The following is a 16658-nucleotide window of genomic DNA, read 5'->3' as shown; positions in this document are numbered from 1 at the left end:
TCATTTCTTTGTCAGTTTGCAAACATGCAAAATCAGCAGGGGATCAAATAATATTTTCCTCACTGTAGATAGATATATAGATAGATAGATAGATAGATAGATAGATAGATAGATAGATAGACATATAGATGATAGACAGATAGATGATAGATAGATAGACAGATAAATAATAGATAGATAATAGATAGATGACAGAAAGTCAGACAGTCAGACAGATAGATAGATAAATAGATAGATAGATAGATAGACATATAGATGATAGACAGACAGATAGATGATAGATAGATAGATAGATAGATAGATAGATAGATAGATAGACAGATAAATAATAGATAATAGATAGATGACAGAAAGTCAGACAGTCAGACAGATAGATAGATAAATAGATAGATAGATAGATAGATAGATAGACATATAGATGATAGACAGACAGATAGATGATAGATAGATAGATAGATAGATAGACAGATAAATAATAGATAGATAATAGATAGATGACAGAAAGTCAGACAGTCAGACAGATAGATAGATAAATAGATAGATAGATGATAGATAACCTCCACATAAAACACTTTACACTGACAGTTATGCACCTGCTACTGGCAATCTATTCTAATTGCACAGCTTGATCCTTAAGCCTTACCTTGTCATACGACTCTCGCTTAGGTCTTCCATATTTGCTGTTCTCTGCCCATGTATTTGGGATTAAAATGTTTGTGCTCCTTATGAAAACTCTGTTCTTAGTCGCCTGCAGCATATATGGAGAAGCTGCTGTCACCATGCTCTAGAATTATTGAGACAAATTGATACAGAAAAATATATTAAGTGGGACATTGTAAACACAATAAAGCAGTTGGTATTTTTTTAGATTTCAAACGCTGAATTTATCTAAAAGGATTAAAAGCAACTTTTATAGATTTCAAATACAAACTCTATTTACTAGACATAGGGTTTGTTACTAATGCAAACCCGTTAATGAAACAAATATCCAAATGAATGCGCCATGAAATTTAAAGAAAGCAAATAAATACTGATGAAATTTGTCCATATTAATCTGTATCCTTTAAATTACCTTAGTGTTAAATAAACACCCTGGAGAGCCCTATTCTTCAAAGAGCCCTTATATATATGTTTTATTTGTTGATAATCAATCTAATATCTATCTATCTATCATCTATTTATTATCTATATATCTATCTATCTGTCTGTCTGTCTATCTATCTATCTATCTATCTATCTATCTATCTATCATCTATCTATCTATCTATCTATTTATTATCTATATATCTAACTTGAGATCAAATCTGTATAGCAGTTCCTTGGATCACCTGAAACATTCTACTCAGGTGATCCAAGGAACTGCTATACAGATTTGATCTCAAGTGCTTGATATTTCACACAGTTTCCAACTAAGAAAATCTTTAGATGATAACAATTTTTCAAAGTTGTTTTGCTTGATTTCACTATCATGGAGTTCTACATCATTTCTTTTGTAAATGGGAGCTCATAGCAATTGGTCTTATCACGGACAATCTGTTCCTCTGATGCCTCTACCTCCTGTAGCTGCGGATTGGACCCTGGAGTTCCGGATACCTCTTCCCATTGATCTGTCTGGCGGGCGACTAAGGTTCCGTCCTGCTTAGTGAGGCATACGTTTATGCCAAAATCCTTGTGAGTACCCTGACTCATAGTGTGTGCTGTCTCCTGTCTCTATGTCGCTGCACAACGATACTGTCCCATAAGGCGCCTCTCTTTTCTCTGCTCCTTTGAGTTACCAGCTCCTACTGAGCATGTGCAAGAATTCAAAGAATTTAATTTGTGATTGGCTGATGGCTGTCACATGATACAGGAGGAGTGGAAATAGACATAACTGAAATTGGTCAAAAAAACATCTACTGCTCATTTATAGTTGTCTTGTTATCATGTATTTGTTTATTATGCAAATCTATGTACTGGTCCAGGGGCTGCAAGAAAGGCTGGTTTCAGTGCTTTATTTACTGTATCCAGAATGGTTAATGAGATTGATACATTAAAGTGATGAACTCAATAGTTCAAATATTGGGACTAGTCCATCAAGGTCCAAGCAGACATTGACCTGTCTGTAATTTTTGTTCTAATTGTAGATCCCACTCTTAACCTCCTCATTTTCTGATATGACTCCCCCTTCAAGACCTAATTACAGAGTGTATAATGGTGAAGGAGGGGGCATGGTGTGGGGTCTACAATTAGAAGAGAAATTACGGACAGGTCAATGTCTCCCCTGCTTGGGCCTTGATGGAATTGTCTCTCTTGTACACTTCCAACAGATCCAAAGGAGATCATTATATAATAAAATAAAAAGATAGCACTATATGTGTGCACATATTTCAGACCTGCACACCCTCTTTTGGGACTGGGCCTACTTCAGTTTTAACAAAGGATACCATGAGAAATAACTAGGGGGTTGATCACAATAATTTAGAAAAATGTATCTATGACTATCAACAGAAAATAGGGATTTTCTGTACAAAATCATTAGAAAAACTTTACGAAAGAATTGTGATTGACTCCCCTATGTGTTTAATCCCTTCATGGTAGTTAAACATAAAGGGGTCGATCATATAACATATCTAATGGTTTTTAACAGAAAATCACCATTAAAATCTATTGGGATTTTTGTAGATAAATCATTAGATAAACATTTGTGTTCGATCTAAGAGATATAATCAGCCCCAAAGCAGCAATGCACTACTGGGAGCTAGCTTAACATCTGATGAGTCAATGACAAAAGCCATATGTGTGTGGCCACCAATCACCAAGCTAACAAATAGTGCATTGCTGCTACACATGTGCTTCTCAATAAGTGATACCAAAAGTACATTTGATAATAAGTGAATTTAAAATGACATGCTCTGAATCATGTAAGTTTAATTTTGACTTATTTGAGGTCCATTTATTCACAGCCTCATCGTTTCAGGTACGCCTGAAACAGAAGTTAAGAACCAGCGGCCATAAGACCGCTTCTCTTTAACTTCTCTGCCACCTTTCAGGTGTCAGACTGAAATCTTAGAAACCCATAGTCATCATTTTGTTTCAGTTCATGCCACAAACAATAGAAATACATATTAACAATATAAAATAAACAAATTAATACATATATATATATATATATAATATTTATAAGGATATCTATCTTAAATCCATGTGTTGTTCTGTGTTTCTGCGTTTCAAGTGATTTCTTGCCTCAAAATTAAAAAACAAAAATATATAGTGAAGTACAGTCTTAGTGATAATATTCACAAAACAGTCCCGCCAAGGGGTTACTCACACTTTCTGGAGCCTGACAGGCTCTGGAGATGACGCACACCTGGTTTTATACTGCCAGGTACCCAGTATTCATCCAGGGCTCAAAATTTCAAGCCATAAGCTACTAGCCAACCCAAAATGTTACTCACCATTTTTGATCCACTACCCCCCCCATTTTTGCATATGTTTAGAAACACCTTATTGTGCAGTCATTTTTTAATATACTTTTTGTTTTATACCATAAATTACATTATGCTACATAGAGTAATAAATTAACAAAAATAAGTGCTTAGCAGTTAGCAACATAAACTAGGGTTCTGGGGAAGACAACAGCTGGACAGAAAAAAGGAAGTTTTTCAACTGAGAGAAAGCAGAGACTGTTGACATTAATGTGAGGTCACAGCAGACCTGAAAAAAAAGTTTTATAACTATCATCTCTCATCTATCTTTCTCCCCTCCCTCCTCTCTTCAATCTCTCTTTTTACCCCCTCTCTTCTCTATCAGGCCAGATCTTCTATTTACACTCTCTCTTTCGTAAGGCTATCTTTTTCTCCACTTTCACTTTTCCTCTCCAATCTCTCTCTGCCCCTGTTTATCCTCTCAGAAGTGACAGTCTAAACACTAATGGGGTCCCTATAGCCCTAGAGGAATAACATATCCTTGCCCTTTCACTGATATATAATATCCCTTTAGATAATATTTGTAGACATTCACTCACTAACTTTCACTCGCCACTGTTAAATTTCCATTCGCCAATGGCTAGTGGGCTAGTGGAAATTTTGAGCCCTGATTCATCTAATAGCAAACTGCAGCTTGAAAAAGTAACACAATATAAAACACATTAAAAAGCCACAATACAGCTCCCTTTATACAATCACTCTGGTATCTGTCCACAAACAATTATTAGTGGGCGGTATATACCAAAAATCTGTCCAGATGGATGCAGATAGATCATAGATCTAGCTACGCAAATTTTCGCTTAGATTCGAAATACCAAAGACGGTCCAACGTACGTTTCACCATATGCATGTGACTTTTTCAAGAAAGTGATGTGCGTCTTTTCCTGTTGTTCTTTGTTTCGGCCATCTTTGATCTGGTCATATTAGAAGTCCCACTATGCTAACCCACCATTTTGAAAGTGGGAAGGTATATCACATTTATTTTTTGTATTTTTACAGTTTAAAATATATTCATACCAAATTCGTCATCTGAGTTCAATATAATGAGTAAGGAGAGTTCATGTTCAACCCATAGTTGGGAATAAAGCCTTTTAGTATTTTTATGCAGCAATCAGTATTATAATGTTACAACTTATCTGTTAATTGCGCTATTGACATATGTTTTAATAAAGGGAAATTACCTCACCTTTATATATACTCCCAATATCCATTATTGTGACAGGTATACAAATCTCTGTCTGTAATCACAGTTACACAATACAATATGATAGATAGTGTTAGATTTATCTCACTTATTAGGTTAACACTGTCTAGGAACCTATTCACACATATCTATACAATTTTCTTAGAATAGATCTAGACATATAAATCAGAGGGAAGTATACTGCTTTACTAAATGTTAATTCAGAAAATGATTTGAAGTCTTTATTTAGACAATTTGGGACCAAGGCATCCAGGATATAGATCCACTTTATTTCCATTTGTCCCAAATTGTTCAACCTATGTCCCCCTCCAACGAGGGGTTGCTTTCCTGATCCCTATAAATGCCAGGTGTGTGGGTTCTCTGTTCTGTATTTTATTAAAATGTGCCGATACTTTATGTTTGTTATAACCTTTCCCGATGTTGTAGATATCTTCACTTATTCTTGATTTTAAAAGTCTAGTCGTCCTTCCTATATAAAATAAATTGCATGAGCAACCTAACAACTGTATATATAACATATTGCTGTTACAGGTTATTAATTGTTTTATATCAAATTTATTTCCCTCTATTGAGTAGAAATGTTTTGTAACTATCTCTTTTTTTTCGTGATGTGGCATGCACTGCATGATTGACATTTTATGAATCCTGTCTGTATTGTATTTAGCCAATTTGTATTGTTATTTCTAAAGTAGCTGCATGTTAATTGGTGTTTAATATTTTGAACTTTTTTATATATATATTATTGTTGGATTTTTGTCTAGAATGGTTTCTAATGCTGGATCCCTAAGTAATATTTTCCAATGTTTTTTGATTATGTCTCTTATTTGGTTATATTGTGTATTATGTCTTAAGACTATTGGTCCTATATCCTTTTTGAAACCCTCCTTTATATTTGTCTTTCTCTTATTTTTAGATTGCAACAATTCCCTTCTTTTCATCCTGTCCACCTCTTCTATTGTGTTTGTAAGGTTTACTTTATTATAGTTTTTTTTATATGAAACGTTGTTTATGTACTTTAGCCTGTGTCTTATATTCCTTATTATCTTTGCAGTTTCTTTTTAGTCTTATAAATTGGCTTATTGAAATATTCGAAAGCCATTTGGTGGCAACTATTGATATTGATGAAATTATTAACATCCACCTTTTTGAAACAGTTCCGAATCTTTATTTGGCTCTCTTTGGTGTTTATCTCTAAATCCAAAAACTCCACTTTTTGTTGACTATAGTGCCATGTGAAACCTATGTTAAACTGATTGTTTTCCAAATATTTCATAAACTGTTTTAAAGGGACACATTTTCTTTGTTCTCTTGCTATCTTTATATGAAAAGAAGGCATCTAAGCTTCTTTTTTGGTTCAGACCTCAGGACAACACTTTTTTTTTTGGTGGATGAATTTATCCACCAATCAGCAAGAACAACCCAGGTTGTTCACCGAAAATGGTCCGGCATCTAAACTTACATTCTTGCATTTTAAATAAAGATACAAAGAGAATTGAGAGAATTTGATAACAGGAGTAAATTAGAAAGTTGCTTAAAATTTCGTGCTCTATCTGAATCACGAAAGAAAAAATTTTGGGTTCAGTGTCCCTTTAATTGTATTTCAGAACCAGACCAGATAAAGAATATTTCATCTATGTAACGTCGATAGGAAACAAGGTATTGCGCCCAGTCATGAGTGTTAAAGACATATAGATCTTCCTAATGTGCAATGTAAAGGTACCCATAACTGGGTGCAAACCTGGTTCCCATCGCCGTTCCACTAGTCTGTAGAAAATATTGATGGTCAGACTGAAAGTAGTTATGGTCCAAAATAAAGCCTATTCCTTCTCAAATAAAATCAATTTGTGTAGTGGGCAGTTCTGGATCCACTGTTAGTGTTTGTTTAATGGCTTGTATTCCTAATTTCTTTTGTATGTTGCTGTACAGTGATGAAAGATCTCCTGTTACTATTCCATGTGATTTCTTCCAAAATGTTTAGTGTGCTGATGGTGTCTTTCAAGTATGCCTTAGATAATTCCCTTTCTAGTTAATTCCTTCTTATTTTCTCCCTTTGTTGGTATGAGTGTTCTTGATCTTGTCTTCTCTTCCTGATAGGTCTGAATTCTTTCTCTTGCCATATTTGCATTTCCCTCTTTCTAAAAAAAGAGTCCTCTTCTGACTCTGAGGAATTGTCACGGAATACTGAATGCCTGGTGGTTCTCTATTGATTGTGTATTTATGTCTCTGCCATTCTCTATCTTGTACTGTATGTTTATATTTCCTTATTTCATTATTATTATTAACGCTGTTCCTAAACTGATCTGTTTTCTCTTGTTTAATATAATGTTTTTTTTTTAATTATTTTTTTTTCTATCACTTCTTTCCCTTTTTCTATTTCCTTAATAAATTGTTGCTTTATAACTACTATGAGTGTGATTGTTTGAGTGATTTTTATAATTGTTTATATTTTTTGTCTATTAAGTGTATGATTATGTTTGGGTTGTCTGTAATTTCTTTTTTCTTAAAGGGACGGTCTACAATATAATTGTTATTGTTTTAAAAGATAGATAATCCCTTTATTACTCATTCCCCAGTTTTGCAGAACCAACACTGTTAATACACTTTTTACCTCTGTGATTACCTTGTATCTAAGCATCTTCTGACAGCCCCCTGATCACATTACTTTTTTCTTTATTATCTACTGACTTGCATTTAGTGCTGTGTTGTGCTAAATCTTAAATAACTCCTCATGCGTGAGCACAATGTTATCTATATGGCCCACATAAACTAGCAGCCTCCTATTGTGAAAACCAAATAAATAGCTTGTGATAAGAGACTGTCTAAAGTGGCTTAGAAACAGAACCGGACTGGGACCAAAAAAAGGCCCAGGCATTTTAGGGCAAATAGCCCCACTCCCTCTCCGCTCACCATTTCTTATTCACATACATGCAGGCACACAACACACACAGCATTCACATACATGCAGACACAAACCCACATAAAACTTTAGAGCACACACATGCCCCTGCAGGCCCATTTATGCCAGTTATATACCCACTTGTGACCTCACAGCAGATACATACCCCTGCATGCCCATATATGCCAGTTATATACCCATTTGTGACCTCATAGCAGATACATACCCCTGCATGCCCATATATGACAGTTATATACCCATTTGTGACCTCACAGCAGATACATATCCCTGCATGTTCATTTATGCCAGTTATATACCCACTTTTGACCTAACAGCAGATACATACCCCTGCATGCCCCTATATGCCAGTTATATACCCACTTGTGACCTCACAGCAGATACATACCCCTGCATGCCCATATATGACAGTTATATACCCACTTGTGACCTCACAGCAGATACATACCCCTGCATGCCCATATATGACAGTTATATACCCACTTTTGATCTCATCTAATAGTAGATACATGTCCCTGCATGCCGAAATATACCAGTTGTATGCCCACTTGAGACCTCACAGCAGATATAGACCCCTATATTCACTTTTATGTAAGCAATAAATCTATTGAGACCTCAGATCAGATGCCTCTTACAACCCCCTTGTTCCAGCTAGATAGCAAAATCCCACCTCAAATCAAATATATAGAGTACAATCCCCACCTTCAACCTCACTGGAGCCCTCATATCGGTCCTGGCATTAGGTTGTGGCCTGTTATGGTAAGCTTGTTGAAGGACCTTCTACAGGTTTGATCATAAGACCCTCTAAAGGTGTGGCCGTGTGGATAGCTTGTGGGACAACCCTCTATAGTTAGGTTCTCAGTGGGAACTTAACTTCCCACAGCTTGTTCATTCTTCTTACCCACAGCCTGCAGACTGAAGAGTGCCCCTGCGCAGTGTTCAATCTCACCAACATCAGTTTTGCAGATGTAGCGTGCAGTGCTTCAGCAAGCAGACTCACCTGGAATCCACAACTCCTGACATACAGTGAGCTCTCAATGACTGACAGCTCAAGATCACGTGAGGCAACTAGACAGGCATCTGAGAGGTGGGCAGACCAATGGGAGCAACTAGTATGCATCCAGCTAAAGTTTCACGCTAGTCATGTGACTACAATAATACCTTAGCATCAGTTTTGTTTCTGCCTTTTTAAATGAAGATGATGGAGTTTCCATTCTGGAACTCTGCATTGTCCCAGAATGACAGCAAAGCAGAGTGTGGGTTATAATAAAGAGGTGGGTGGAGCTAAGGGGACCAGCGACCCACCGGGCATTTGCTCGCTTTGCCTTATGGCCAGTCCGGGCCTGCTCAGAAACAGGCAGAAATTTATAGGTTTAAATAAAGTATATTATTATAACTGTATTGGTTGTGCAAAGCTGGGGAATGGGTAGTAAAGGCGTTATCTACCTTTTTAAACAATAACAATTTTAGTGAAGACTGTCCCTTTAACTGATAGTCAGTTTCATCTCTAATATATTTCTTTCTTTTGATATCTTTAATTTCTGTTTTTATTTTATTGATATTATCAATAATTGTATCCGTACGCTCTGTTTACTCTTTGTCATTCGTAAATATTGTTAACTTGTTTTCTAAAATGTTGATTACTTCCTCTATTTCATTTAGTTGCTTTTTTCTTTCGTTTATGATTAATGACATTAGTATTGTCGTGCATTCTTCTAATATTCTATTCCATCTTCCTAAGAACTCTATGTTCTCTTGGCCAAAGGATGTCTTTTTATTCTAAGTACCCTCAGGGTAATTTTCTCTTTTTGATATCTTTCCAACGTGATTATTTCTAATTGGTATTTTGTTTCCTTAGTAAAGTGATGGTAAACTCTCCCCTTTTTAAAATCAGATCTGGAATGTAAGCGCTATTTTAGATGGAGTTTTATTCATCATGTGCAATGAAGATGCGCTATAACTTAGTTATTAATATAGATATGAAATTCAAATACCCGACGTTACACCACCCACTTCAAAAGTCAATTTTCCTGTCAGCTAAATGATTGAATTACTCTCCAATCAATGGTCTAGCTACAACAAAAGTGCCATATGGGGAGAGCGCTGATTGGACAACAATTCAATCTGTTAGCTCACAGAAAATTTTACTTTTGAAGTGGGCGGAGGAGCATGCAGTATTTGAATTTCATATCTATATTAAAAAGTAAGTTATAGCGCATCTTCATTACAGCTAATGAATTAAACTCCATCTAAAATAGCGCTTACATTCCAGATCTGATTTTAAAAAGGGGAGAGTTTACCATCACTTAAGGTATTTTTCTACTTCTTTCATTAATCCTTCTAGTGTTGCCTCATTATCTGTATTGTTTAGGTTGGCTGGGTCAATTTTTTTTTAACTGATAGTCAGTTTCATCTATAATATATTTCTTTCTTTTGATATCTTTAATTTCTGTTTTTATTTTATTGATATTATCAATAATTTTATCCGTATGTTCTGTTTACTCTTTGTCATTCGTGAATATTGTTAACTTGCGCCTAGATTACGAGTTTTTGTCTGTAATGGTGTGCGGTGCTAACAAGCATTTTTTTTTCACCACTCACTTAAGACAACGCTGGTATTACGGGTTTTTACAAACCCGGCGTTAGCCTCAGAAAAGTGAGCGGAGAGCAAAATTTTGCTCCACATCTCACTGTAATACCAGTGCTGCTTACGGTAGCGGTGAGCTGGCTAAACGTGCTCGTGCACGATTTCCCCATAGGAATCAATGGGGGAGAGCCGGCTGAAAAAAAGTCTAACATCTGCAAAAAAGCAGCGTTCAGCTTCTAACGCAGCCCCATTGATTCCTATGGGGAAAATACATTTATGTCTACACCTAACACCCTAACATGAACCCCAAGTCTAAACACCCCTAATCTTACACTTATTAACCTCTAATCTGCCGCCCCCGACATCGCCGACACCTGCATTATATTGAGCTCGCATAGGATTGAGCTTGCATTCTATTGGCTGATTGCAACAGCCAATAGAATGCGAGCTCAATCCTATTGGCTGATTGGATCAGCCAATAGGATTTTTTCTACCTTAATTCTGATTGGCTGATAGAATTCTATCAGCCAATCGGAATTGAAGGGTCGCCATCTTGGATGACATCACTTAAAGGTACCGTCATTTAGTGTTAGTCATCAGATGGAAGAGGATGCTCCGCGTCGGATGGCTTGAAGATGGACCCGCTCCACTCCGGATGGATGAAGATAGAAAATGCCGCCTGGATGAAGACTTCTGCCCGTTTGGAGGACCTCTTGTGCCCGGATTGGATGAAGACTTCTGCCCGTCTGGAGGAACACTTCTGCCCGGTTGGGTGAAGACGTCTCAAGGTAGGGTGATCTTCAAGGGGTTAGTGTTAGGTTTAATTAAGGGGGATTGGGTGGGTTTTAGAGTAGGGTTGGGTGTGTGGGTGGTGGGTTTTAATGTTGGGGGTGTATTGTATTTTTTTTACAGGTAAAAGAGCTGATTACTTTGGGGCAATGCCCCGTAAAAAGCCCTTTTAAGGATTCTATCAGCCAATTCTATCAGCCAATCGGAATTGAAGGGATGCCATCTTGGATGACGTCACTTAAAGGTACCGTCATTTAGTGTTAGTCATCAGATGGAAGAGGATGCTCCGCGTCAGATGGCTTGAAGATGGACCCGCTCCGCTCCGGATGGATGAAGATAGAAGATGCAGCCTGGATGAAGACTTCTGCCCATTTGGAGGACCTCTTGTGCCAGGATTGGATGAAGACTTCTGCCCGTCTGGAGGACCACTTCTGCCCGGTTGGGTGAAGACGTCTCAAGGTACAGTGATCTTTAAGGGGTTAGTGTTAGGTTTTATTAAGGGGGGGATGGGTGGGTTTTAGAGTAGGGTTGGGTGTGTGGGTAGTGGGTTTTAATGTTGGGGGTGTATTACTTTGGGGCAATGCCCCGCAAAAAGCCCTTTTAAGGGCTATTTGTAATTTAGTGTAGGGTAGGGATATTTATTATTTTGGGGGGCTTTTTTATTTTATTAGGGGGATTAGATTAGGTGTAATTAGTTTAAAATTCTTGTAATTATTTTATTATTTTCTGTAATTTAGTGGGTTTTTTTTCCGTACTTTAGTTTATTTAATTTAATTGTGTTGCAAGTGATTTCTTGCCTCAAAATAAAAAAATAAAGATATATTGTGAAGTAAATATTGTTTAAAACAATACTTGTGAACGTTGGAGAGCTACCATATAGCAAACAAGCGCAGTCTGCCCATCCTGACAACATAAAAAACGTATTTAGATGGGTCAGCAGTGGATAACGTGCAAGATAAAAGACTGTCTAGAAATAGCTGTGCAAAATGCCCTTATCAAATGCCTAGAGGTATCAACTTCTAAAAGCCAAAATGGCATCAAAAAGCTGTTGAAAACTGACCTGCAAAAGTATTGCGATTGCCGAGGTCTTTTTGGCTCCTTAGGGAAATAGGAATTTGATTGAGGATCTAAATAGCCAGTGCGGGAGTCACCTGAAAATGCACTATTGTAATTGTGCCAAATCAAAAGTAAAAAAAAACAAATAGGCAGCACTCGAAGGAAATAGGTTGAAATAAAATCCAATACTTTATTAAGACATATTAAAATGACACACTCAAATGTGTGGTGAGCAAGAATCAAGAAATACTTAGGATTTCGTATTTGCGGTATGCTCGACCGCTGACGTGCACCACGTCACAGTGCCTAGTACCTCCCCAAACATTTGCAGCTTCTTCTGGCATTGAGAGAGAGGCAGCGTCGGACCTTTGAGCAGTGTAAGGGAATTGCCAAATCAAAAGTAGCCTTTTTTTGCCTGAAATATTGTGATCAAGCAGCAGTGCACTCCTGGGAGCTAGATGAAAACATTGGTGAGCCAATGACAAGAGACATAGGTGTAGCCATCAACCCTCAGCTAGCTCCAGTGCCTACCTAGATATGCTTTTAAACAAAGGGAAATTGATAATAGACGTAAAGTATAGAGTCACTTATAATTACACGCTCTTAATCTCTTAATCTTAACAGTTTTATCTTTACTGTCACTTTAAATAATAACACAGTATTTCTTCAGCCTTGAGTCCCACTATTGAGATAATGGATTTCTTTGTGAAAGTAATATTATGACTGTTCCTTCAATAAAGGATACCAACAAATCACAAAAATGATTATAGAAGTAAATTAGAAAGTTGCTTAAAAAATTGTTTTATCTGTTTCATGTCCTTTTAATTTAAACAGGTTTGAAAAAAAAAACCCTCATAAAACAATGTGAATTATTTTACCTGCACTTCTTGGAATGTTATTATTTCCACTTATGGCCAGAGAAACTGTTGTGCATTCTGTGGAATGCAGAACAATTGCCCTCTTAAATGCTGCATAGTGATTAGTTCATATGAGAAGGACCTTGTTTATATCTGCCTCTATTTAGCCACAGAATATGAACAAAGAAACATTCAGGAGGTTTTCAAGGGTAGTATTTGAGTCATCATTAAAAATTTACTTTCATTTCCCTTTAATTATAATACCTGTAAAGTGAAACTACCAGAAAGTACAATCAAGAAGTAGATATCTATTGCTCATTGGCTGACAGTGACACCTCCTACAAAAAAAGTAGTTTTATACAGCACAGCAAAATGTTTTAAAAACAAACAGACCATTAACAAAAAAAAAACCACTTCAATAAAGTTTACAATACTCCCTTTCAGAAGCACATGATGCTTAGGGCTTGGATAAATATTTACAGTAAATGTAGGTCACTTCAATAGAAAAACTATATCTTTTTTAAAAGACCATTTATGTAAATGTTTCACTAATGACAATATTTACAACAGCCAAACACACTATAATTTGATACTGTGACCCTAAACTCTGTGTGACATTGACCTTTGAACAAGGAGGCTTAAACAAAAGCACTTTAGGTGGCAACGATAAGAACTATTCTTAAAAAAACATTATTTCTGTTTAATTTTTAATCTGTATTTGTCGTAAATGATTTAACTTATGACCGTATAGATCATAACTAAAGACGACCTCTGTAAATAATTAACTTTTAGGTAAACGCACGGGATGGAGATTATAAATAAAAGCTGTCTTAAAGTTAAATGCTTAGAAATATATTCTAATATAAATAAGACACACTATCATTTATAATAGTTTTATTTTCTAGTTGCATGAGATAAGTAAACAGTAGATTGGTGTAATCACCAGGAGATATGTTTAAAAAGTAAATATGCTGTCTTTGCAAACAGTCTTTTTCTTTCAGTAAATGTTCAAACATAATATGAAAAAATATATATTTTATTCTTTCAACCATAGAAAAAAGGGTGGTACCATTGTTACTAAGAGGATTAGTATATGGAATTAATGATTTTGCAGCAAAGAATAACAAAAGTAAAGTTTATATGATACATATAAAGAGACTGAAGTTCTAAAAAAACATTCACAATTTTCTTCTGTTTTCAAATTTACCCCTTTATCTATATATCCTTAGCCTAAACTTAGTTCTTACTTGTGAGATCATATCTAGATAGGCTTAGATGTGTGCACGTCTATAAGTTTAAAAGTAATATTGTTCTAAATATTGTGCTTAATATGTTTGCACACTCCTGAGCATATATAAATAATTAAACAAACATTAAAGACGTTGAGATTGTACTATAAAATGTTTCAGTAAAAATGCATTATACTTTAATTATTTATTTTGATTACTTATCCTGTAATTTAACTCTGAAAATTGTGGGATTTCTAATTCCTGTTAAAAGGACATGTTTTCACTTTCATAAAGTTAGTGTAAAATGTGTTTTTTTGCAGTTGTTATCCGTTAAAGCCAATTAATGACAGATATGTAGCAGTCAGAGCTGTGAAAATCAGCAGTGGTGCATTTAAATTCTGTGAATTAGAAACTGCTCAGTTTTCAGAGCTAAACTATATGAAAAGGGACAAAAGAAAAAATGTAAATATATTACAAAGTTGTTTCATTATGCATTTCATTTTATTTTACATAAAAATATCTCAAGGGGTGTACTGACCCTTTAATGGTCCATTAATGTATTCTTCACAGTCATTGCTTTAAGACTTTAGTGACTCATTTATAATTGTCACTAACTGTGAAAGTTATAAATAAAAAGTTATTAACAACAAAAAGATAAAGAAAAAGAAGAAAGACAGAAAGCGGCTTAGGGGCCCTATCTACTATTATTTAAAAGTTATACTCTTTATTAAATTAATTACAAGTCCGATAATGGTATAAAGATACTATCTTGGGACCAGTTGGGGTAATGAGATGAGATTAATTCAAATTATAAGATGCAGTCTTCCACCTTGAATTCACACATCCATGTGAATTTTCTTCATTCTCTTGCTATCTTTATTTGAAAAAGAAGGAATCTAAGGAGCCAGACAATTTTTGGTTCAGACAATGGACAGCACTTGTTTATTGGTTGGTGAATTTATCCACCAATCAGCAAGAATAACCCAGATTGTTCACCAAAAATGGTCTGGCATCTAAACTTACATTCTTGCTTTTGAAATAAAGAAACCAAGAGAATGAAGAACATTTGATAATAGGAGTAAATTAGAAAGTTGCTTAAAATTTCTGCTCTATCTGAATCACAAAAGAAAAAAAATTGGGTTCAGTGTCCCTTTAATATTGAATTTAATGTCCCTTTTAAAGCTAAGAGAGGAAGTAGTTGCCAGATTTCAGGGCTCCAATGTCACTTTGTCAGGCAATATCTTTTAATAGTAATTTGTCAGTATGAGGATGCAGTATTTATATTTTACTATCAGGATATTCATTGCTTGCTACAAGCTTTACTTTGCAGATGAGTTTTGTAATAAAGCAACAAGAGAATTGTAATTTACATAAGCAAACTAGAGCCCCTATGGGTGAAGGGGTCTTTAGGCAGCTGCCTCTTTTGTCTAATATTAAATCCAGTCAACAGTTCATACCTTTGCTATATGATAATGTATTATGTATATGCAAACATTGTAACTTTAATATAAGAAATTGTATTAAAGAATTTTAGCTTAAAATATGTACCTTTTTATCTGGTTTTAAATTCATATTTATATATTATGCTTCAATCTTCCACTGCCTGTCACATATTAATTCCACCTGAGGCTACTGCTAATTCACAGTATTGTATAGACTTTACAGAAGACATACATAAGAAACAACACAAAACTTGTATACAATGTTTACAATTAGTAATACAAATAGCTATGATATTGCCTGTGAGATATTATAATTAACCCTTTATGTTGCAAGGTGCCAACCTCACAGGGAAGTTTGTGTAAAATGTAAAATGAGAATATAAAGATTGCAACTTACTTTGATTCTTTCAATAATTTTTCCATCTTCTGGGATATTTGGGCTGATAGCAATAACAATGTCTTCATAGCCATTGTTTTTCAGCTGAACCAAGGAATGTTTAACAGAATATATCGACTGAAAGGTCATAATTAAAGAGAAAACAAGCAAGAATCCCATCTTCATGGTGTTCATTGTAAAGCCTCTGAACGCTGTAACCTGTTTCTGGAACTGATTCCAGGAAGTTCTGAGTCAGTTATGCTACTGGTGAACAGTGTTCAAGCACCTTTTATGTTAAATACAAAAGCCTTGAAGGCATACTATTATTTTCCCATTTGTTACCTTTATATGATTGTACCAAGAATTACTGAGACAGAACATTAGATCAATTTATCTTTTGGTATCCATGCATTAATATTTAAGGGGGGGGGGGGGGCAAAACATAGACATATTCTCAGACAATAAACAAATGTAGAAAGATAGATAGATAGAAATATATGATAGATGATAGATAGATAGATAGATAGATAGATAGATAGATAGATAGATAGATAGGTAGATAGAGATAGATGATATAGAGAGATATGATAGATAAATAAATAGTTAGATAGATAGATGATAGATAAATAGATGATATATAGATAGATAGGTAGATGATAGATAGATAGATAGATAGATAGATAGATAGATAGATAGATAGATAGGTAGATAGATAGGTAGATAGATAGGTAGATAGAGAT

General features: G+C 35.3%; 1 protein-coding gene across 1 annotated transcript in view; it reads right to left on the bottom strand.

The window, feature by feature from the left end:
• The window catches only part of LOC128641119 (calcium-activated chloride channel regulator 1-like), a 94195-nt gene extending 78068 nt beyond the window's left edge, over positions 1–16127 (bottom strand). Inside the window, exons 1-2 of the mRNA XM_053693690.1 lie at positions 15940–16127; positions 644–784 (exon numbers count right to left, since the gene is read on the bottom strand). Coding sequence (XP_053549665.1) covers positions 644–784; positions 15940–16113 — 315 coding nt within the window. The 5' untranslated portion in view covers positions 16114–16127. The remainder of the gene's footprint in view (positions 1–643; positions 785–15939) is intronic.
• Positions 16128–16658: the final 531 nt, after the last annotated feature.

Source organism: Bombina bombina, chromosome 10, assembly GCF_027579735.1.
Source record: "Bombina bombina isolate aBomBom1 chromosome 10, aBomBom1.pri, whole genome shotgun sequence".
Taxonomy (NCBI): Eukaryota; Metazoa; Chordata; class Amphibia; order Anura; family Bombinatoridae; genus Bombina; species Bombina bombina.
Note: the sequence above shows the minus strand (reverse complement) of the source record. Positions and strands in the feature narration are given on the sequence as shown.